General features: G+C 33.0%; 3 protein-coding genes and 2 long non-coding RNA genes across 7 annotated transcripts; 3 read left to right on the plus strand and 2 right to left on the minus strand.

Annotated features, from left to right (window-relative positions):
• The first annotated feature begins 314 nt into the window (after window positions 1-314).
• On the plus strand, window positions 315-2012 carry LOC110665440 (uncharacterized). 3 transcript variants are annotated; one of them, XR_009151183.1, is made up of 4 exons: window positions 315-509; window positions 1028-1128; window positions 1372-1489; window positions 1583-2012. It is a non-coding gene; the product is annotated as an uncharacterized LOC110665440 (long non-coding RNA). The 3 variants fall into 3 exon arrangements; XR_002496881.2 differs by having other exon boundaries at window positions 1372-2012; XR_009151182.1 differs by lacking the exon at window positions 315-509 and adding an exon at window positions 564-906 and having other exon boundaries at window positions 1372-2012.
• Window positions 2013-2359: 347 nt separating this feature from the next.
• Window positions 2360-4866, plus strand: LOC131183039 (uncharacterized). Its single transcript, XR_009151184.1, has 2 exons — window positions 2360-3556; window positions 4205-4866. It is a non-coding gene; the product is annotated as an uncharacterized LOC131183039 (long non-coding RNA).
• A 1924-nt stretch (window positions 4867-6790) lies between these two features.
• On the plus strand, window positions 6791-14074 carry LOC110665439 (E3 ubiquitin protein ligase DRIP2). The gene is made up of 8 exons (XM_021825559.2): window positions 6791-6953; window positions 7065-7312; window positions 7919-8018; window positions 10588-10921; window positions 11082-11527; window positions 11648-11698; window positions 12882-12954; window positions 13446-14074. Exons 2-8 carry the CDS (start codon window positions 7198-7200, stop codon window positions 13620-13622), a joined length of 1296 nt encoding a protein of 431 aa, XP_021681251.1. The 5' UTR covers window positions 6791-6953; window positions 7065-7197; the 3' UTR covers window positions 13623-14074.
• Window positions 14075-16665: 2591 nt separating this feature from the next.
• On the minus strand, window positions 16666-17826 carry LOC110665438 (PRA1 family protein F2). Its single transcript, XM_021825556.2, has one exon. The coding sequence runs from the start codon at window positions 17644-17646 to the stop codon at window positions 17056-17058; it is 591 nt and encodes a 196-aa protein (XP_021681248.2). The 5' UTR covers window positions 17647-17826; the 3' UTR covers window positions 16666-17055.
• A 3100-nt stretch (window positions 17827-20926) lies between these two features.
• LOC110659117 (GABA transporter 1) lies at window positions 20927-23810 on the minus strand. The gene is made up of 7 exons (XM_058152764.1): window positions 23314-23810; window positions 23103-23225; window positions 22681-22775; window positions 22395-22581; window positions 22144-22274; window positions 21666-21881; window positions 20927-21454 (listed from the first exon to the last, which is right to left on the minus strand). Exons 1-7 carry the CDS (start codon window positions 23645-23647, stop codon window positions 21059-21061), a joined length of 1482 nt encoding a protein of 493 aa, XP_058008747.1. The 5' UTR covers window positions 23648-23810; the 3' UTR covers window positions 20927-21058.
• Between the last annotated feature and the right edge of the window lie 222 nt (window positions 23811-24032).

Genomic DNA, 24032 nt, shown 5'->3' on the forward strand with positions numbered 1-24032 from the left:
TAATTTTCGAAACTATTTTAATTTTATTTGATTTACAAAATAAAAAATAAAAAATAAAAAAATTGAAAGTGATTTCATGATTTGTGATTAAAATATATTTATGAAAAATAAATCAAATTGATAATAAGCACTTCGGATTATTGTTGGCTTTGACTCTAATCAATGTAGGATTTTTTACATTCATTTATCAAATATTTTTTGTTGTATGTCAATTTTTAATTGAGTGAATGTAAATGTCTTGAGTAAACAATCATTTTTTTTTTTATACATATAGATATAAGAGATAGACTTTTTTTTCTTTTATAATATTATTTAACCAGTAAGCCTGCTTTTTCCAGGAGCTGGATTTTGCTGGACAACAATGGGAAAAATACCATTATTGATGTAGACAAGTACTCTATTATGCTGGAGTCCAAATTCACGCCAGAGATCTTCGAATCCTTGATCCTCTTCTATCATATCCTTCCGAGATGTTGGGCAGAGAAAGAGTTATTGTTCTCATTTTGGAGGTGATTTTCAATTTCTAAACTTGCAGTGAAGTAGAGTAATACTGCTTCTTTTTTTTTTTTTTCAATGTTTTTGTTCATAGTTCTTTGTTTCCTGCAAATTTCCAGTAAAGTAACGGTTCACTTTTAGTTCTATTTTTCAATTGCCCTGTTGGTCTTTTTTGGAAGATACATCATGAGCAAGGAAAATTCATTTCAGTTATAATTGAATTATAGTCTCCTACACTATTTCTACTTTATATTCTGGGATAGGTTTTGGTTAGAGACCCACTGCACAATAATGTAATTCCTATTGTTGAGGAACGGTTGCTTCTTGTAATGTAAATGTTACAAGCCAATTCAAGGTGAGAAGAGGAGCGTCCTGTGATGCTAAAAGATGTCGATACAGGCGAAGAAAATGGTATTATCACAGTAGATTAATTTTTCCCTTGCTGGTTTTATATTTGCTTTGGTATAAAATATTGAAAATTTGCTTCTGGTTATGGTATTTGTGTTGTGAAATGTATAATTTGAATTCCCAGCATTGGAAGTTGCACTAGAAGCCATTTGTAGTTTGTAAGATGCGTGTACTAGAGAACTGGAGACCGATGCTTATCCTGCTTTAGATGAGCTGACCTCCAAGGTAAAGAATTAATTGATGATCTTTGCATCAGATTTTTGGCTTAAATAATTATGTACCCATCATTGCCACTGCCATGCTTATAACAATTTTGTCACATCAACTTTGGTTTTTAGCATAATATCACTAGTCCCTTTGTTTTTAGGCTTTCATACTGCAGTGTAATTTACATCAATTGCCTTGCTGTTACATATTATCAAATCACTGGAAAGGGTTCAATGCTTCTGTCAAATTGCAATTGTGCAGATTAGCTGTCGTAATCTGGATCAGGTGTGTAAGCTGAAGAGTTCCATGACAAGGTTGACAAATCGGGTTCAAAAGGTATGCTAATATTGCTATAGCACCTATGAATGTTACTAGCATGGTGAGTTTATTTCTTGAAATATTTGTTGCTCATTTACAATATTTATATTATTTGATTTAAAAAGATTGATCAACTTAAGCATAATCTGTTTAGGTGTGTGGGTATGCCAATTCTCAAAGAAAGTGAAAAGTTAAAGCAAAAGACAATCCCATTCCTATGGAACGTTAAATATCTCTTTTGATGGACTGGATCTTGGACATATCTTATTCTTGTGATATTATATAGATTACATAATTTTTTGTACATATAGTTAAGGACAGCACCTATAATTTTAGTTGAAAAGGTCTTTTCTTCTTGCCATAGTATAATAATAGTTATTCTGGTTAGCTATGTTGCCGATGTACATAGCAGAGGTTCTAAGCTCCCTTCTATGAGAATATTCCTTTTCCTTTCCTTAAGATGAATGTAACAGGGGAAAATCACTCTTTTAGCAAAAAGTAGCTGATTAGAGTGTGATGACAGTGAGTAGGGGTGAGCATTCGGTTCAAACTGAATCGAACCGAATTAAATTATAAAAATCGAATTATGTATTTTAGAAACTGAATCGAACCGAAATAGGTGAAAAATCAAATTTCAGTTCGATTTAAACCAATCAGTTTTGATTTTTAATTTAGACTTAATTTTCAAATTATTTAATCTAATTTTGACTTTGATTTGAACCTAATAACCATTAATCAATGAAATTAAACAATTAATATATATAAAATTAAATATAATTCATAAATTTCCCATAAAAATAAATCAATTCAAAAATTAATTCGGTTCGATTTGGTTTGATTTGAACATATAAATTACTATTCGGTTCGGTTCGGTTTAACCAATTTTTTTCTCTTCAAAACTGAACCGAACCGAAATAACCGAAGTTTATATAATGTAAAACGGAACCGAACCGATTAAATTTTAAAACTTAACCGATTGAATCGAATTGACTCTGTTCGGTTTGGTTTTTCGGTTTGAACCGAAATCTGCTCACCCCTAACAGTGAGGAAGATAGTGAACCAAACCTATCCTGAAGATGTAGAAGCCTCTAGGAGAATGTTGTGACATTCAAAAAAGCTAAGGGGATAAAAAAAGAATTAATGGAAAAATTGAAACACTCACACACACACAGTGAGGGAGAAGAAACAGATCAAATTGCTAGTTATTCTCTGTGCATGGAGGATACACCAGAACTATATAACTGAAAGTTACATGATTATCACAGTAAAATACAGGTCTTGATCAACTAGTACTTTTCATCCTTTATCCATATTCATATTTGCCCAAGTTTTTGATTTCTCATCCTCAACACTTGCACTTGTGAAGCATTCTGGGTCTCCAGTTAAGGAATGAACTTCAACAACTTCTAGATGATGATGATAACATGGCAGACCTCTACTTATCAAGAAAATTAGTTGGCTCATCTTCACCTGTCAGTGGCTCTGGTGCTCCCAATTGGTTTCTTAACTCTCTTACCATAGGTTCAAAGATATCCAGAACAAGTACAGCCAGTGCAACAACAACACAAGGGGAGAATGATATTGAAGACCATGAAATGTTGCTTGAGGTCGTAAAAGCTATCTAAATGCCGTATTGCCCTGTGTAATTCACATGAAAATTCAAAGTTTGAAATGGATTTTCTTCACAGGCTTACTTCATGCAGATTGATGGCACATTGAACAAATTGACTATGCTAGGTTACCATATGCCTCTTTTGCAGATTAATTTTCGTTCTTATAAGGCCTATTTCATATATAATGAAGCAGGAAATGTTGCATTTAGAACCTAAATTACATGGGATTTTGCTTAACTGGCTTCTTAGAAAGTTCATCTAGAATATTACTGCTTAAGGATGATTGTTCTGATGCCTGAGTTAATCCTTGTCTTCCCTGCTGCGTGAATAGAGAGAGTCATCCCTGAAGGAGGTTTTTGAAAGTTCAGGCTGTCTCATGTTTCTGTCAATTGAACTTGAACTTTCTGCTAGTTAAATTATCAAAATCCTCCACTCCAGGGCATTTTAGCATTCTAAAAATTTGTATTGTTGTTTCCTTGTTGCAGCTCAATAATCATCGGCATCAACTCATACAGGTGTGACCTCTGAATCGAATATACATATTTGATTTCTTTCATCTCCTTGTTAAGATATATATATATACTTTTGCTGTTTGAGCAAAGTCCAAAATAACTTAATAAGTGCCATGGCCCCCCTAGCTTGATGAAAAAAATTTTTTTGCCCACATATTTTTATGAAAAAAAAAATTGTAAATATATATAAATACACATTAAATTTTACTTTAGCCCTCCTTAAAAATAATTGCCGGCTCCATTATTGCTTGCCAATGAGCTTTAAATTCAATGGTAGGCGTCTCCAAAGGTGTAAATCAGAGCCAAATAAATATAAAAAAAAAAGTCCAGAATAAATTAAAATTAATTTTACTTGGAACAATTGCACAGCATTGATTGATTTTTTTTTTTTTTGAAAAAAACACTAATGTGGCAGCTAGAGCTCTTCCTATGTTCAGGGACAGTGTGTTTGTCGGCGTATTCCCCAGTGGAGGGAGGGCCAATGGGCCATGGTTACATGTTAAATGGGTATATTTAGTAACCACCTTAAAATCAAAAGAATATTACTTAAGCTGGAAAAATTGACCAAGAGTTTTTCCTCAATATCCTGCATTACACTGTCTTGGAAGAGTTTATTTTCTCATTCTTATTTCTTTTTGCCTTTAACAACAGGTGGTCATCCTCACAAGCATAATTTGTGCAAGACTTTTCGCATCTAGATATAATTTCATATGCTCGGCACAAAGATCTTGTCTTGTCTTGAATGGATGTACATGTGTATAAAACCAGCCAGAAGGAGATATAGATCATAAATCTTGTAATATTACTCCCAAGTTCTTTACATTGGTGGCTTTGGGAACGTGTTCAAGGACTTGATCATCAATTCATGTGCCAAAACCAAATAAGTAGAAAGCTTAGGCATTGAATTTAATTAGAAAGTGGGTGCCACAGGCATTAATTTGTTAGCTAGCAGCATGGGTTAATAAAAGCATAGTGAGATGGGGCTTTAGGTGTGACCATGGGAAGGTGAGATTGAATTGATGAAGTGTGTCCCAGTGCATTTGACATTAACAACTAATGTGGCCTACTGCTGGGGCCGATTGAATTAGCTTCCATTTGTTAGAAGCACCTCTGAAAAGGAGAAGCACGCGGTCATTGATTGCTAGCATCTCATCTGATCATCTCTGAAGCATTTTTTTCAACAATTTGGATCATTTTCTTGTTCCCCATTTTCCCTATAAAGCAACTCATTTTGGTCCCAAATGACTACTTTGGTGGGTTCATGCAAATAATTAATTTTTTTTAAGTATAGAACAATTATCAATTATTTTGTCCATGAGAAGTGAGAAATTATTAGATGTATTCATACACATGTACTATTTTTAATAATTATATGAGATTTATTCTCCATATTATAAGAAAGATTCACTTTTCTGTTAGAAATATAGCATTACTTTCTAGTACTCCTAATGTATTTAATAATTAGTCATAAGGAGTTACTGCCTGTTGTCTCCTCCATCACCTTCTTTTTTAATTATGTTTCAATTTTCTAGCTCCGCTCCTTAAAAAAATAATCACAAACACACATACACATATACACATATATATTCCTTAGAATCTAAATAATGAGCATGCTAAAATTCCAGTCTCTTAATTTATTTTAATAATTGATATTATCTTTTAAATTTTTTAATTTAAATTTACTTATATATTAATTTTTATAATTTTAACAAAAAATGAAAATTACACATTTAAAAAAAATTCAAAAAAAATATTAAATTTGAGAAATTAAACATTCTTTATAATAAAAAAAATGTGAATTCTCTTGCACTATTTATTTTCCCAGAACCATATTGGTAGTAATTAGGCAGGTGACGTGAGAGAAGAGATGAACAGCTGCTTACAATTTTTTTCAAATGTTCCAACTGGAATCGATCAATACTAAGTTATTGCAGTAGCATCCAAGGAGGAACTGTGAAAGTGAGTACATGAGATGAGAGTTTAATATTAGTCCTTTTTATCTTTTTTCTCCTAAAAATAAGATTAAATAATTTTTGTGCATTAGTCTCATTAGCTTCACAATTAATCCATTTTTTAATTTAGATCTATTTGGCATAATTATTAAAATTAAGGTGAAAAAGTACTTTTTAAAACATATTAATTAAAAAGTATTAAAAAATTAATTTCAAACTAAATTTAACAAGTTTTAATTATTAAAATATTAAAATAATAAAATATTTTTTAAATAACTTTTTTTAATGGTATTATGGTTTTTTTTCTTGAAAAATAATTTTATTCTTAAAATCTCAATGATAAAAAGTAAATAGGTACTTAATTCAGTAATTAAAAATATATTCACTAACATATACTAGATTTGAGTTTACATCAAGAATATAACAAGTAGAAAATATCCTACTTGAAATTAAATTCGATTAATATTTTTAAAAATAAAATTAGTTTCAAATTTAATTATTATTATAAAAAAATATTTAATTCTATTTAATTTTATATATTTTAATTAATAATTTACATAAAAATAATTTTTTATTAATAATTTATATTTTAAAAATTTTATAAAATATTTAAATTTTATTTTATTTAAAATAAAAATAAAAATTTATAAATATTATCATAAAAAAATATATTTTATATTTAATTAAATATTTATATAAATAAGTTAAATAATAAATATTTAACATATAAAATTATATTAGAATTAAATATATTATAATTATTATTTTGTAAATTTAAATTTAATTATATTTTATTTAAATTTGACTTATTAAAATTTAATAAAATCGACACCCGTAAAAATTTAGTTTATTGTCATCCCTACTTCACACCTCAATCTTTAAAAAAAATAATAATAAGGTTCTTTTGTTTACTTAATTTACATGGAAAAAATAAATACAGGAGGAGTGTGTTAAAAAAGAAAAAATCCAGGTGGGGTGTACCACATTGCTCTCGTTACTAACACGCACTCGTGCACACTGTAACAAACACCCTTGCAGGACACGCCGTCCCCTACAAAAAACACGCCGCCTGGCCCCTGTGCACATTTTCCTCCCATGCGCACCCTCGGCGCACTTTATCTTTAAACTGAAGCTTCAATTAATCAGATTCGGATAGTTGTCCACCCATAGAAATACATAATTTTTTTTTAAAAATAATTAATCGAAAATAAAATAATAAAATAGCATAAAAACAAAGAAACTCTTGGTTCATGCTTTTCTTCGACGAACACCCCCCCCCCCCCCTCTCTCCCCTTCCTTCCCTCTATCTAGATTTAGATCATCCGTAAAGTTTCCCCTGTCCAAATCCATCAAAACCCACGTCGATTCTCCGCAAATCTTCATTACCCAAGTCTCGTAATCGCAAAACTCTCTTCTTTACATGCCTATAAAGATCAAAAGGCTATCAGGTTTTTCTCCTATTATTGTGTGGACATCCCATAAAATGTCTGCACAGATTTATTGTTGTCCTTATTGTGTTCTTTCTGCTTCTTGTGATGTTACTTCTGGGTCTAATGCAGGTAAATACAGAGACATGGACGTGAATCTCTTGTGTTTTTCTTTGTTGATGGGAACATGCAGTTGTGTGGGTTAACATACGTGGGTGGAGGGAGCTAAAGTGAGTAGAGAAGAAGGGATTTCTGAGATAAAGAGATGGCGAATCAGTTGGTGAAAGTGAAGAGAGAAACGATGGCAGCGTGCATGACATGTCCTCTCTGTGATAAGTTACTGAGAGATGCCACCACCATATCTGAATGTCTTCACACGTGTCAGTCTTTCCATCTAAATCTTTTTCTCTTAAGAAATTTCATTTCTTTTCACTCTTTTTATTAACTTCCAAATCTTTCAGCCTTTCGATTCTTCTTGTATTTTGCATTGATGATAATACGGGTGGGTTAGTTTCTTCTTTCAGGCGTTTTCTTTATCTTGATTTGGTTTAGTTTGTCTTTATTTTGACGTGGTCGTTCAGTAATTCTACTGTGAGACCATGGGCATTTAGTACTTTTGTTGCTGACCGGAATCTTTGGTTTCTCTTCTCTTTCTTTCTTTCTAGATGATGGAAGACCAGAAAGCTAAAGTAGTAATGAGAATAGAAAACAAGCTATCCCGTTTCATTCTTTGCTTGCTGGGATTAAAAGTCATGCAACAGTTTTTTTCCAATGGAATGGGTTCTTTTTTTGTGAATGTGATATTAACTGGGTAGTTGCTACTTGGTAGAGTTTCTGGTTGCAACTTAATGCTTACTGAGTTAAGATATTAAAGTCCGAACTGCATAAGTTTATTAGTGATCTCCTTCAATTTTATGTTTGATTAGATGAGAAGCCATAAATGTAAAATGTCTGATTTTCGCTTCTTTTCTTGAAAATTGGTTCAGTCTGCAGGAAGTGCATATATCAGAAGATATCTGACGAGGGAGTAGATTGCTGTCCCATATGCTATATCCATCTTGGCTGTGTACCATTGGAAAAATTAAGGTCAGATTCTTGTCCTCACCTATGGCTTTGTCTCGCCTTCCATCCCTCGCTTCCTCTCTCACTCATGTTGCTGTAAAACCGGTTGAACTATCTGTAACATAACCTGGATAGCATGCAAAAATGATGGCTTGAAATTGATAACGCGTGGGGATTCGGTCTTACTTTTCATGTTTAATTCATTAAACATACGTGAGGCATAAAACAATTGATTACTTGCCTTTACCTTTATTATTCATTGCTTAATCAAACACTATTAGTTTTATGCATGTGCCGCGTGTACCTTAGAATTTGAGGGTGAAATTCGATCCTTTACATTTGTCTCTGACATTTAAAAGCTGTGACAGTAATGGATTTTAGGTCCATTCCCATGCTTGTACATGTATGAAGATTGCTGGTGCCTGAAGGTTCCTAGAACAATGATACGTCACATTGGCAAATTTTGTCAAAACTATTTGGGGAATGATTAATTAGTGCCTCTGCTAATGCCATACTTGTAATGTATTTTAACATGGTACATAGCAAGGCTTTCGAAATTTTATGTTAAATTCTACTTAATTTCCTGACTGATCTACTGTTTTATACTTTTTATCATGGTCAATGGTATATTTTGAGTTTTCAGTGGACATCTACTGTTCAGTTCTCTTTTTCAGCTAGGATTGGGAGGGGATGTTTTATGCCATAAATGTTTTCCTCCCCAACTTCCTTCTCTCTTGTCCCACACAGGGAAAAACTACACTGACGAAAAGGCTTGACATGATATGACATTGTGTAGAACAATTTTCACACTCTATTTACCATAATTCTCCATTCCAGATTTTGTTTTTTAATATGCTAGCGATAAAACCATTGAGGGAAAAGTTTGTTTCTAGCAATAAGACATGCATTTGAAGAAAAGGAGGGAAAAGTTTGCACTAAAAAGACCAGAACATGATGGATGGAGTAATATGCATTTAATTGGAGATGAATTTTTTGAGGTGCGCTGATGAGGAGTTAGGTTCTGGGTCGGAAAATAGAAGCAGTGTTGAATGTTTCTTAAGAGCAAAATCATCTTCATCTCTGGTAAATTGTTATCATATATTTTGGATTATGGCACTTCCTACATTTTCTTGGGCAATATTGTTGATTCGTCATGCATATGGTATCAAATATGCGTTTAAATAATGGCCGTTATGTAACCGTTATCACTGTTATTTAATGATTTTTGAATTTGTAAATTGTAATTGTAAAGGCTGTTATGGTTGTTATTGACTGTTAAGTAACATCGTGATGGCTATTACTTTTCTCGCTAAGAATTCTTAGCTTTTTTTAATCTCTTTCATGTGAAATGCAGTATAGGAAACCTTTTTTTTGGGGAAAAAAACTATATTAGCTCGTTCATTTTAGCCCTTTTCATTTTCTCTCTAGGCAACTAAGTCATTTTCTCTCAACTCACTCAATTTTCTCTACAACCAACTCAAGTAAAATCATTCATTTCTCTGCAAATTTTTGAGTTCAAGAGCATGGATCATCAAATAGATAAGTTAGTTTTGAAGTGAAGGAGATTAAAGGGGGAGTTATTATTTTATTTTATTTTATTTTTTCTAATTTTTAGCTATTTTGAATCATTTTTAGGTAAATATATAAATAATTAGAAAATAATATCAAAAAAAGTTTTAGGCTTTAATAATATTTGCTAAGTATAAACTTAGACTTTCGCAAGATAAAATTTAAGAAAAATAAATAATCATGAACTTAACTCTTGAAATTGATTTTCATAAATTAAATATTAAGTTTATAACCTAAGTTAATGATCAAAGCTCCTAGGGCTAGTCTTAGGATCAAAGTCAAGATAATAAAGAATTTCCTAGACACTTCTTTTGGTGGTAATAAGGTTGATTATTTACTATCTTCTTAGTTATTTTTTGGTTTTAAATTGATTAATACTAATGATGTATAAGAATGGTGGATTTAATGTCTTTATTCGATATATTTGTAGTTATTATTTAGTTGTATATCTTAATTTTAATTATGTTTTTGAATATTTATTCATTTCATGAACTTTGCAAATTTTTCAAAACAATTTGCCGTTACCTTTTCGTTACAACTATTACAGGCCCGTTTCTATTACTTGCAGATTTAAAACCATTTTCTTACTATTGGTTTTTATTCACAAAGTGTCTATTGGAAGAATATTGAGAGTTTAACATTTCCAAGTAGAATGCTGAAGAAAACTAGCCTCTTGTTGAATCTGCAGATGGAACATTCATTCCCCATTGGCCCGTTGGGATGTCAAAAGCTTCCCATTATACTTAGTATATTGGTTTATAAAATTGGCACTATTTTATTTCGAGGGATAACTCAGAGTTCTACCCATACACCCTATTGTGCATCTGAGTTTGGAGGGTGGGGTTGATGTTGACCTTGAGACATACTGTAATGCAGTTTATCTTGGGACATCTGAAGGCATATGATAAAATTTTATCTTATTGAGGATGCGTTAACATGAATAATGTTCAAACATTTGGTAAAGTTAAAGTTTTAGTCTTTAGAAATCATTGTGAACTGAGGCACATTATTATGTGAAAATTAGGCCAGACCACAATTTGCAAGATGTAAGGGCCAAGATTTTCCCATTCAAAAGAAGGAAGGTAGAGGCACCTGACGTCACCCCCTCAGTTGTATTACCTGTTAGAAGGAAGGAAAGATCACTTTCATCATTGGTGGTCAGCACTCCCAAAGTATCAACACAGATTACGACGACTGGAAGAAGAACAAAACCTGTTCCAAGAAAGGCTACTGCCTTACGAGGTTCCAGTTTTCCTATTGAGAAACGCATTAAAAAGCAGGAAGATGCAGCCGAAGACCACTTAGAGAACTCAAGTTCTCCTGAAACCATAAATAAGTTTAGTCAGAATCCAAGACAGGTAATAGAAGTCAAAATGTAGTTTTTTGGCTTGTGCTGTGTATGCTCTCATAGGGCTGGCAACATGTCATCTCCTTTTGCTTCCTAGTGACCTGAGAAATGATTGTGTGCTTGCTTCATGCTATTAATATATTTCAGACACATATGTTTTACTTGTACAGAATTCTTCCTCTGCTGAGGCTAGCCAACCTGCTTCCAATAATGAAGCAGATAATGGTGCTGAATCATGGGATGGGAAATCAGATCTCTGGCAACCATTGAATTGTTTAGTGGAAGTTGCAAATAGGACCAAGTCTTTCAAACCTACTTCACAAGTTTCCGATGCTAAACTGGAATCTACTCATGATCCTGACAATGAACCTCATGTGCGTAAAACCAAATTTAGGGAAAACAAAGACAAAGTAAAAGTAGAGGATGAGAATAATAACAATGATTCTGTGCCTTCAGAGTCAACTGGACCCAAAAGGTTGCGCAGGATTCGTCGAAAAAAGGCTTCTAATTTTGGATATCTGGGCATTTCCTCCCAAGCTGTTCTGGATGCTGCCAGTGCAAAGCATGAGAGAAGAGCTGGTCCAGTTTGGTTTTCACTAGTAGCTTCTGAGGACCAGTGAGAATTGTTTTCAGCTTCTAAAATAAAAACTTTACTAGGATATTGGAAATTTGGAATTTATTTGCTTAAAAATTGCTTTTGGTTGTATTCCTACTTATTACATACCAATTGTTTCAGGGAAGGAGATGCACCCCTGCCACAAATTCCTGCAAATTACTTGAGAATAAAGTGAGTTCCTTTTAGCCCTGTTGCTTGATGCACTATTCTTTCCGTTTCCTTAATGAGTTCGTTTTTATAATTTATAAGTTTGTCATTTGATTTTTAATTGGAAGGATGGCTTCAAAATTTCCTTGTTATCTGGGTTCATATATGTCTGAGAGATATGTCTGAGAGAAAGGGGTTGAATAAGATGTTCCCACAGAATTGATGCCTGATGATAAATACAGAGTATTTCTAAACTATTATCGATGAGCTAATTAACGAGTTCAGTAAAAAAGCATATAACAGATATCTTTAAATTCTATGCACTTTTAACCAGCAAAGAACAAGCTAACTCCAACAAGGTACATGATAAAGGAAATTCTTACATTAGTCATGTGCTAGAACAAGAGAGGTAGCTTGAGGGAGTGAAAGTGACTTGTTTAGGTTGCAGCTAAGGACAAGAGTGAGTAATGACAATTATTGTTGGGATAACATGGGTGATAATTGAGAAAAGACATGTTGGTAGATGTTTGTAAAACAAATATTGTTGAGAAAAAAAAACTCTTATTGTGTTGCAAGTTGTATATTACCTATCCAATAATCCATCCAAGTGTATGAATCACTATATGAATCCGAGTATATGAATCACTATTGCATGTAAAGACAACATTCAAGTGATAAAACTAAGACACATTTTGAATATGGCATGAGTCTGTCACTTTATGGCTGACCTTTCGTACCATGCACCATGCTATCTCTGTCCCAATGAGACGAAAATGGTGCCAATAACCTCATGATCCTGGCATCTCAACCTTGTTTCTAGCTTCATTTAATGATTTAGGTATAGGTATCTGCCTATGTTGTAGTGCAGTTGCAGAGGATCTATGAGACTATGAACCCCACAACCCTCCCCCCAGAATAATGAGAGCCTCTTAAGATGATTAAATCTCCAGGTCAGCCATTAAGGGCGATTAACATGTTTGCCCCATTCAAACCAAGTAATAATTTTTGCAAACATCCTGTGGAAGTTGTGTAATTCCAATAATTTTGTTTTGAGTTAACTGTTAGTGTACAGTACGTTTTTTCAGTAATACTTGTGGCTACTCATACATCATTTTGACATGAAAGAACACAACATTCAAAGAATAAAGTAGAAGGAATCAATTGATTTTGGGAGATTTTTCATGTCATTCATTTCATTCTGTGACAGGGATGGAAATTTACCTGTTTCTTTTATCCAGAAGTACCTGATGAAGAAATTTGACCTTGCTAGTGAAGCTGAGGTGAGTGAAGCTGTAATTGTTTTATTTTTCAAATGCAATGCAAATAATCAGGCACCTTGTGTTTCCTTAGTCTGGATCAGCCCCAAAGTCAAATAGGTCATTTTATGTATATGCAATTGCAGTTAACTTAATATAAGGATACACAAAATAATTAAAATCCTTTGGAAGCACTGATGGAGCTAGTGGGGACTGAGCCGCTGAGGGGTGTCATGGCCCCCTCTAGCTTGGTATTTTTTTTTTATCCATGTATTTTTATGAAAAAAATATATAAATATATACAAATACATATTAAATTAAACTGTCCTCCTCCCCATATTAAATTAAACTGTCCTCCTCCTGGCTCTATCATTGTTTGGAAGTGTTTTTACTTGAATATCAATACAGCCTTTTACTGCAATGCATTAACATCATTTTGCATCCCTGCTGCTAAGTAAAATGGTATGGGACTCCAATGACCATATATGCGATTTTGCTATCGATGTTTTTGGCAGGTTGAGATTAGATGTATGGGACAACCGGTAGTCCCCACATTATTGTTGTACAATTTAGTGGATCTATGGATACAGACAGCATCAACATTAGAACGAGTACCAGCATCCATTGGCTCCTCAGCAAAGGATTTTGTAATGGCGCTAATGTATGCTCGAAAGGTCCCGCACCCTGAATGATGCTTCTTTGCCATCTTTCTGCCCCTCATATCTTCACTAATGATGTGCTTTGAACCTCATTGGTAAGGAAACAACAGATTTATCTGGAGTGTATATTACAAACACGCATTCCATATTTCCTCTACAGTATTTGCAGCAAGCACATTGCAAACCATAGGATTGCAGCAGATAGAAAGAATGAATGCTCTACTCTCTGGCATTTACAATCATCTTAGATGTGTAAGTGCTTGGATGTCGAGGTTTATTGCATTACTAGAGACCATCTTACGAGAAATACTTGGGTTGTAATTAACACAGTTTTCTCGTACTGCTATTTAATGTAACAGTCGACTTAGATACTAAAAAGTGTAACTCTTGCAGTAATTAATTAGAAACTACGTTGGATGTACTGTTCATGATATGAAATTCCATGTGTCCAGCCTGAATTTCGGTTTCGCAGGCTCTTGTTGAATTATTTTGAGAGTATGGTGGCCTCTCGTATTATCCGAGGGATGAGAAAAGGGCACAAAATGTACCCCTGGTGGATTTAACCTAGTGAGGAAGGGGATGAGGCAACGAGATTCATCCTTATGCCTACTCGGGAATGAGGTTAAAAAAATGAAGGGATTTTTTTCCCCTTCCCTCGCTGAGGACCATAGTTGGCAATGAATTGATTTGTGAAACGCATCTATGAGGGTTTAGCTTTCTTTATAATATAAGAAAAGAATTGATTTTTATTTTTTTAAAATAATTTTTTTTTCAAATTAAAAATAATTAAAATTTTTTATTCTAAACATGGAAATTAATTATAAAAAGAAACTAATTAAATTAAATTATTGTAAATTAACCGAAAATTGAATTCTTATAGATTATGTTAAAATCTTGATGAGTTCAAAACAAGTTGCAACAACGAGACTTCTGTGGGCCATTCTATAGTAATTTGATTTTTGCTGGTTAAACCGATTCATTGGTAACTTTTGACTTTCATACTAAAAATTCATACATAAATTATTTTCAATTATGACAAATAAAATTTACACTATATTAACTTATAGAATGAATAATAACCACCAAGAGTAAAATTGTACCCATCAGCCAGATAATTATGTCAATTAAACATCGCTCTTCACTGAAACCTCTTCCAAAGCCAAACCCACCCCACACCTACGGTTCAACCCTACCATAATAATAATAATAAATTCAATCTGGACATGAGAACCTCAAATTATCTATGTAAAGCGACAGTCTTAAAGGACCGACGCAATCCTGCAAATGGATTTGACACTCATCTTTAATCCATAATTCTATCCTTGAGGCATTTCTAAAGCAAACCAAACGCGGCTTTCATGTTGGAATAAAATGACAACTGGAGAAAATGAACAAAATCCTGAACATTTTAGTTTAACCAGAAGGCCTTTACATCATCAGCATTTTACTATCACATGTAATGCTTATCACATTTTGACTTCAATGACTCCCCCAAGAAATACTCTTGTTGCAAAATTATATTGACAATCAAAATGCAATATGCAATTCTATCTCAGACCTTATCAGCTTAAATGCTAAAACTCTTAAAACAATACATAATATCAAGCAGGATTCATTTACGAAATGCTAAAAAATTTCAAAACAAAACAAAACAAAGATTAGGTGCCCCGAGAAATACAAGACATCATTCATGAAAACATACAATGAACATAAGCAGACATCACATTTATGGTATTTTGCAGGATGACAAATGACCATCACTGGCAAAACTTGCTGATCTTATGTCCTGCCAAAAGATTCCAAACTACATACTCAGATACTAAGACTTGTCTTGAACCATCCCTCAAATAAAACAAAAGACAAGCATGGACTTAAAAACTACTCTATAACTTACAGGAAAGGAAGGCCGGAGGCCCATATCATATGGAACCCAACTTTCAAAGTCTCCAAACAAGGAGTGAGATAAAAGGCAAAACACGGCTTTGCATGGCCAGTTACAGGGGAGAGCAGATTTCGGTTTAAACCGAAAAACCGAACCCAATCAAATCAATTCGGTTCAATCAATTCAGTTTTAAAATTCAATCGGTTCGATTCGATTTATAATTATTAATAGTTTCGGTTAATCGGTTCAGTTATTTTCACCAAAAAAAAAAAAAAATCGAACCGAACCGAAATTACTAATATATATATATCAAGAAAAATTAAAGACAACCGAATCAAACCCTAAGATTTTTTAGTTTTGATTTCTAATTTTTTTTTTGCTTTTATGTTTTTGTTATTCAGATTTAATGTTGAAAATATAAAATTTTATAAAATTCGATTTGATCGGTTTAAAACCAAACCGAACTGATATTTATCGGTTTGATTCGGTTCGGTTTTCTCTTATTCATCAGTTTGATTCAATTTTTAAAATTTTTAATTTTCGATTTTCGGTTTTATAGGTTCGGTTCGGTTAGGAACCTAACCGACCATTTGCACACCCCTAGCCAGTGACAGCAATAATGGTTGCTCTCCAACTTTTATCAATTTCTCTGACTTGAAAATACTTTTCCTCACATGGGGGGAGAAGCATTAAAATCACCTTTATACGAACTTCTACCACTATTCCCATTGATAGATTTTTAGGGGCAGCACAAAGTCCGCCACGGGAGAAACATTCATGCTTCCATACACATGGGCAAGTGACCACTTGGACAGTAGGAGAAAAGAGTCCAAAAGTCATTACCTAACTATGATCTTACTAGGGTCATGGAAGGAGAACTATCAAACAGTTCTACCATTAAGCATTTTCCCCTAATCCTTGAAACTAAAACCTCTCAGTAACAAGCTGAAGAATCTTTACCCTATTATTATAGCCTTACTTTTACGAACTGTGACCAAACATACATATAAGAGACTGGAAATTTAGCACCTATAGTAACACTGACTTCTATTTGTGTATAACCACATTGCAACAATATGAGAGAGTGAGGACAGAGAATTAACAAGTAGAGCCAGCCAAATGCAAAGCCATAGCTCAAACTGTAACAGCAGTAGATAAATAAATACATAAGGAATAAATAAACACTTAACTTCAAAAAAAAAAAAATCAGAGAAATCATTTATCTGCAACATAAATACAACTTTCTAACCACACTAGAACTAATAAAACGTAGTGTGGTAAGGTAAACCAGCTATAAGTTAACCATTTTCCCACGAATTAAGAAAGGCCTATATTGAATGAATTCACATTAGCAAATTTACAAACATATATACTTCAGATCTTATAAATAATAAGGGAAAAAAAAAGAGGGGCAAAAAATAACATCAATTCAAGATTCATCATCTAACCAGAGAAAATCGCTGCTACTATGTGCCACCAACCCGCAACTTCTCTGCGGTGCCCGAAAAATATCACCATCGCGAAATTCAAACTGCAGAGAAATAACACATCCAATTCAATTCACCGCCCGGCTAAGGAAAAACCTTAAACGCGAGAGTACCCAGCTCTCGTGGGGCTCCCCACAACCGAAAACAACCCCCCATCTCCCACATCTTGCTCGTCCAAGTACAAATCTTCCGTTCCTCTAATTGCAGCGTGTAAGACAACAATTGCAAGCCCAATCAAGATGGAAACCAAGACGTTCAACCACACGTGCGTGAGAACCAAGGCCACAATAGTGACAACAGCGAGCACGCCCAGCACCACACGATCATCAATCGTGCGATGGAAAATGACAAGCGGCTCGTCCCGGAAAAAGTAGAGGAAAAACCAGGCTACGAAGACGATTAAGAACACAATCATGGATAATGGGTGCCACAGAAGGCTGAGGAAGAGAATTAAGAGAATGATCATCGTATAATTCACGCGAAAGTAGAAAAGGTTACGCTTTATGCGTGCGGTGGCTTCACCGAAGGAGTAAGGGCGCGTGAAGGAGGAGAACTGGATGAGCTCGCGCCATGGGCGGCGCGTAGCGAAGAAAGAGGTAGAGGCGGCGTTGGTGGCCCGTGAGAAGAAGGTGGAAGGGGTGGTTCTCGAGGGTAGGGAACCGAAGGGGGAGCGAGAAGGTGCAGACATTAGAGATGAGAAAGGGAAACCCTAGGAGAGAGAACTGAAGGAAGAATTGCTATAGTTTCACAGTGAGAGGCAGCTTAAAGCAGCCCAACTGATCGTTTCTTTGGGGATAGTCGAAGAGAAGGCGTTTCACAGCTTCCCATTTTGAATGCTTGGCTTAATGGTTTTGAAACGGCGTCGTCTTCACTAATGAACCGCATTGTACCTCTAGGCTCTAGTGGTGCCCAGTATAGTAAGCTTGACTTAGCAGAGCTTAACTGGACAAGAGTGGCCTGCGTCCCATTGGTAAGCGATATAGGTAGACCCCACCGGCATTGGGTTTGGTCCCTCAAACAAATTGAAATCGATCCATTAATTTGGGCACAAAATTGGACGGACAGTTATTAGGGAAAATTAATTAGATATTTTTCACGGCGTGTGTTTATTTTTTAAAATTTAACTATTTTTTAAAATATTTAATGTATTATTTCTTTTTTAATTTTATTTTGTTTATTATTATTGTCAATATATTTATTTTTTTAATTTTTTTTACATTCTAATGATATTATAATAATATTTTAGTTAATTATTAATTTTTTATAAAAATATTGTGAAAAATCTTTAAAAATTATTAAAATAAGATGGAGGAGCAGTTATAATACTCTATTTAGAATTTAATTCTATTAAGGAATAGAATCCGTAAATTATTGATTTAATTAATAAATTATTAAATATTATACTTATTAATAAAAAATAATAAATTTAATTAATTATTTCTTTATTTTTAAATTAAACTTTAACTAATTATATTTACATGTAACTTAATAGTATTTTAAAATTTTATGTAAAATTATTCAAAATTTAAATATTGTTATTATTTATTTTAATATTTATAAGTAATAAATAGAATAAAATATCAATAATATTGAAGTTTTAGTGCTTAATATTAAAGTTTATTTTAAGAATAAAATTTAAATTAATTAAATTTATTTATTTATTTACATTAATATATAATATTTAATTAATGTATTTAACAAAATAGTTTTAGGTTTACTCCTTTTATTATTTATGCCTAATATCTTAGTCGCCAATAACTTTTAAGATAATATTTAATATTTTATTTATAGTTAAAATATTAATTCTCTTACTTATATTATTCAGTAACATAGTATTTATATTAATTTTTAGATGTTGAAATAGTGATTCATGAAAATTTTGATTTCATAAGAGATTTTTTTAAATATTATCAATAAAATTTTATCATTATTTTTATATTTAACACTTAATTCAACAGTTATTTTTATTAAATTATTTTTATTTTTACATTTAACAGCTATATAAATAGTTAATCATTAATAGTCAATAACTAATGACTGACTGCTACTAAAATAGCTAACAGCTATTACAATCGCTAATATTATCAAATACGAAAAGTGATTGAAAAATATTGAAATAGGAATATTAAAAAATTGTATCAATTCATGAATTTTTTTTCATATTTTATTGAAAATTCATGGCAGTGAGGACCACAGTAAGAAATTGAAATTTTTTTCAAATTTTTAATAATTACATCGTCGATTTTATCTACGGTCATTTATGAATATCCAATTCTATCATTATCATTAAAACTTTTAAAATTTTATTTTATATTTATAAATATAATGAAATTTGATAATGATAAAAATAAATAAATAAATAAATAAAATTATTCAATTTAATTAAATGATTAAAGATTTTAATAAATTATGAATATTAAATGGAATTTGAAATGTATTAACAATAGTAGTGAATCAGATCATTCAAAGTGATTGTGAATTATTAAGAAAATGAAGTTGAAAATCAATTGAACAATTTTTTTTTTAACAATTTTGATAATACTGCCAAACTTAAAAACTTCGAATAAATACAAAAGAACTTATACTTTTATTATTAAACCTTATATATTTATATGTAGAGAGAGATTTTAAATAATATTTTGAAATAATTATTTGAAATTTATGTTAAGCCACATTCAATAATTAATATAAGCTTGCAATTTTAAAAAAAAAAATAAAAGATAAATCTTTCATAAATAGAGATATAATATAATTATAATTTTATAAAAAAATTAGGATAAATAAATTATATAAAATACAAAGCAATGATCATAATGATTTTGATTTGAATGACTGACAGGATATTTGAATTGCAATAGAAAAAATAAGAAATTCTTATAAAAATGGTAAATATCAAAAGAGATAATAAATAGTATAAATACAAATATGAAGATTATCGGTAGAAATATAAAATAAATATATAAAAAAATGCAAAAATAAAAATAAAAAAGTAACCAACGGGGAGTATTCACCAAATGCCCTTCAAATAGCTCACCAGAGGAAGAATGAGAGAAATATAACCTCACATTAACGTCATCAGTATTGGCACATTTTTTTCAAACTTCCTTGACGGATGATCAATGTTCAATGTGCAATTTTCAATTAAATGCTTTAAAGGATACTACTTCTGGTAATAATTTATGAACAAGTTAATGTCATAATTAGCAAAATGGTAGTAATGATCATACTAATTGATGTGGAAATAAATTAGTACTAATATTTTGTGAAATTAATATTAATTAGCATTTTGTCAAGTTAAATTTAAAAAAAAAAATGTCACATGACAAAATTATTAAAGTGAGCGATCCTTGATATTTATATCCATTAAAATTAAAATATATTTTTTGATTATCAAAATTTATAGATTTTATTCTATTAATAGTCACTTTTTAGAAAATTTAAGCTTATAGATAAAAAATAAAGTGAAAAAAAGATTAAAATAAAAATAAGATATAATTATTTTATTTTATTTTAATTATTATTGAAAATCAATTTATTTTAAATAAAATAGAAATATTTCTAAAGTTAAAAAATTAAGATTTTTTCATTATAAATCTATATCAACATAAAATTCTGAAAATGCCATCAAAATCTAATTATCTAATTAAGCTAAAAATTAAAAGATAAACAAATTGTTTTAATATTTAAAATAATAATTACTAAAATAAAAGTAAAATAAAAAATTCATTATTTTTTCACTACTAAGTCTTTTTGATTCTGGTTTTTTGATCTGTTAATTATATAATATATAGGGAGCACTAAATTTTAGTGCTCCTTATATACATATTTTCACATTTTCCTTGTTAATAGGGAGTGAGACCAATACTTTATATAAAAAGGGACATGTGCTCTGAGCACACAGTAATTCCTCTTTGTAATCTGAGTATACTGTATAGTCCTATTGTTAACCAAAAACTGCAATGCAAAGGTAAAGCTGGCAAATCCGTGGTTTCACCATGGTATTGGTAACTATGTAAATAGCTCTATGTTCATTCCTCAGGCTCCATTGCAACGTTGAAGACATGGCAATATAGTAATCTGAATACAACAACTTAAATTTCTTACATATCATGAAAAAACTTGTACGTCCTGATATCTTCAACAATAAACCTCACAGCACCAATGCAACCCAGTACTGCCACAAATGAGAACCAAGTAGCTATTGCAAAATTAAGAAGCTGCATTGGAACTTGAAAATTAGTGTTTTTGGGCATTCTTCCAGATTTCAGATACATAGTAGCAGGGAGGACGAAATCCAGTGGAGTGAACCCAATGGCCCCACATATAGACACAAAGTCACCAAAAAAAGGCATTGCTCCAGCAGTAAGAGTGATTAGCACAATGTAAATGGAGGTAAAAACAAGACGAATTAGGCAATATTTGACAGTGACGTGGTTAGCAGTTTTGCTCCACAGTATCTTGTCCTCGAAGTAGGCATATGTAGGTCTGCAGTATATCTGAATGAAGAAACTGAAAGGATTGTTATTCTACTTATGCACGACTGATGGTTGTCTGTCTAATGGTTACATGAGAAGCTGTCTGATCACTAATGGTACACTCTTGAACATTCTATACGATCTCCATTCAAAACTTAAGTGTTCATGCAACGACTAGTTAAACGTTATGCAAAATTTAACACTAAATTCGTAAAAAATTTAATGAGATTACCTGATAGCATCCAGATATCTGAATAACAGCAAAGAGATTTGCCATAACAATTGTCCATTCTGGGATGGTTAGAGATGCTACAATGTAAGGCTGGACTTCTGATCCAAATGCCCAATATCCACAGAATGCCAGTTGCCAGTAAGTCAAGATAATAACTACATATGCTGCTGATACACCTTTATACATGTTCGTTTTTGCAGGCTCCCTTACAGTATTCTGGTGAGAATTTAAATCATCATACAAAAATTCTTGTAAAAGTAGGAGTCCTGAAATGTTGTAGCTACCATTCCAAGCATCCACTACTTTGTTTACACTTGCCTTGGTTGAGCATCAACAGATTGATACGTAATATTTTGGGAAAAGAACGGGGTTTTGTTGGGGGGGGAGGGGGGAAGGAGGGGGGTTGGGGTGTGGGGGTTGTTGGTTGAATGAAAGAATGAGAAAGTAATATTCAAGTTGTCATGAAAAAAATACAAACCTGTATTTCTGGAAGCATTGCATCCCCAAATGAAAAGGCGATTGCCCCCAGAGCATTGAAGGCTTTAAATGTCTTGAGAGAGGAGCTCCCTTGCAAACTGTAACTGACTAAATTTCTATCAATCTTTCTTCCTAAAAGTATATGAAAACCATGAAATTGATGTTGTTGTCATTACGAGCTCGATGGAAGACATTGAGACAAATTGGACAGAAAGAATAAACAAGCAAATATCAGATGATTTCCAGGCTTACCATTGTATATTGTCACACCAATGGTAGTACCAGCAAAGCCAATTGTGCTTAACGTGCACAATGCATTTACCCATCTCAATGAGTGGATATTAGGGAGCTGAGAAAGAAAAAGTTCAAATGCTCCAAAGAAAATAATGAAGTGCTGCAGAGTTAGTGTGCCTTCCTTGTGATAGTATTTGTACACTGCCTGCAAAGCAATGGAATACACAAAAGGAAAGTGAAAAAGAAAGAAACGGTGCAGACCACTGCACTGGTCCCATCATTGAATTGAATTTTGGTACCTAACCTTAAGACTACTTCCAGCAGCAATTTGGATGGCAATGTTATTGCCTAAAGAAGCCACCTGCTGAAAAAATGCAACAGAGCAGCAACCCCAGAATCCTTCAAGAATTAGAAAACAACAGTCAAGCAAATAAAATCAAGATCCCATTCACAAAAGCAGAGCATTTGGAAATTATATTCACGAAGATATGAAGGTCGCGAAGCCAAGAATTACAGGCAGCAGGGTGTTGTTTATGAAATTAATCAAGAGCACTATGTGCGTGTGCGCGTGCGCGTGCGTGTGCGTGTGCTTGGGGAAGGGGGGGGGGGGGGGGCGCGGGCGGCGGGCGGGCCGGGGGATTTGGGGGAATTTTAAAATTTAATACGAGAAATTAGGTAGTGTTATTCTGTGTAAACAGAAATTCACGAAAGATGAAAGAGGCAAACCAAAGATGCTCCCTGCAAGATGCCTGTATGTAATCTGCTTCTTTCCATTCCATCTCCACAAAGACGCAATCAGTAGACTGGAATACCAGGTAGCCAGTGTTGCACCCACCAAACTACTCACCCCTGAACTCCACAGAGATTGATGGCTCTAATTCCATCTTGAAAACAAAATAAATAAATAAATGAAAATCAAATATCTATAGGAATTTACCGAGAGGCCAACCGAGAGAAGCAAGAGCAAAAGGTAAAGGAGCATAAGCAGCAGGGGTAGCGATGGTTGTGGCAACGTGAAAAGCTGCGTGCTTCCACGTGCCTTTGCCTTCATGTTCGGCTGCTGAATCTGCAATTGCTATTCTTGTTGTCTGTTCTTCTTCATCGTGCTGCTCCTTCGTAGGTTTATCTTTCTCTGCCTTTGCTGGGTCAAGGTCAGCCATTTTAGGCCTTCTTCTTCTTCTTCTTCTTCTTCTTCTTCTTCTTCTTCTTCCGCAGCTTAGTGATCGTGCTGCTCTGAGTAATGGTACGGGCAATAAATTATAGTAGTCCATTTGATAACCAAATTGGTAGGCTTTTTTGACTTTCTTGAAGAAGAAAGATCAAGCCAAAATTAAAGTTGATGTTGAATGATTTTTGAATTATGGTTACACGAGGGTGGAAATCTTTCAATTTCTTGTAAACTACAACTACCCAAGATTGAACGCATTCTGAAACGTATTGCCGTTTTTAGATTTCCCAAAACGTCACGGTTAACGGTCCTTTAAGGACGTTGACATTGGTTAGTGAAGCATGGCCAGAATGGGTCCCATTCTGCCTCTATGGGTACCTGGAAATTTTCAATTGGTCAGCAAACCGACCCTCCAATTCTTTTTGTCAATAGCGAGAACTCTTACCCACACGTAAGGTTCTGTTTGGAGGAAGGTAAATAAAGACAAG

This window comes from Hevea brasiliensis, chromosome 9 (genome assembly GCF_030052815.1).
Source record: "Hevea brasiliensis isolate MT/VB/25A 57/8 chromosome 9, ASM3005281v1, whole genome shotgun sequence".
Taxonomy (NCBI): Eukaryota; Viridiplantae; Streptophyta; class Magnoliopsida; order Malpighiales; family Euphorbiaceae; genus Hevea; species Hevea brasiliensis.

What these genes read in the sequence shown, in the direction of transcription:
- LOC110665439 (XM_021825559.2), top strand. Translation starts at nt 7,198, where the DNA reads ATGGCGAATCAGTTGGTGAAAGTGAAGAGAGAAACGATGGCAGCGTGC. An exon ending in CTAGTAGCTTCTGAGGACCA is followed by an intron (nt 11,528 to 11,647) that starts GTGAGAATTGTT and finishes CAATTGTTTCAG; the next exon opens with GGAAGGAGATGCACCCCTGC. An exon ending in GCAAATTACTTGAGAATAAA is followed by an intron (nt 11,699 to 12,881) that starts GTGAGTTCCTTT and finishes ATTCTGTGACAG; the next exon opens with GGATGGAAATTTACCTGTTT.
- LOC110665438 (XM_021825556.2), bottom strand. Translation starts at nt 17,646, where the DNA reads ATGTCTGCACCTTCTCGCTCCCCCTTCGGTTCCCTACCCTCGAGAACC.
- LOC110659117 (XM_058152764.1), bottom strand. Translation starts at nt 23,647, where the DNA reads ATGGACTACTATAATTTATTGCCCGTACCATTACTCAGAGCAGCACGA. An exon ending in TTCTCTCGGTTGGCCTCTCG is followed by an intron (nt 23,226 to 23,313) that starts GTAAATTCCTAT and finishes TGTGGAGTTCAG; the next exon opens with GGGTGAGTAGTTTGGTGGGT. An exon ending in AGATATCTGGATGCTATCAG is followed by an intron (nt 21,455 to 21,665) that starts GTAATCTCATTA and finishes TTCTTCATTCAG; the next exon opens with ATATACTGCAGACCTACATA.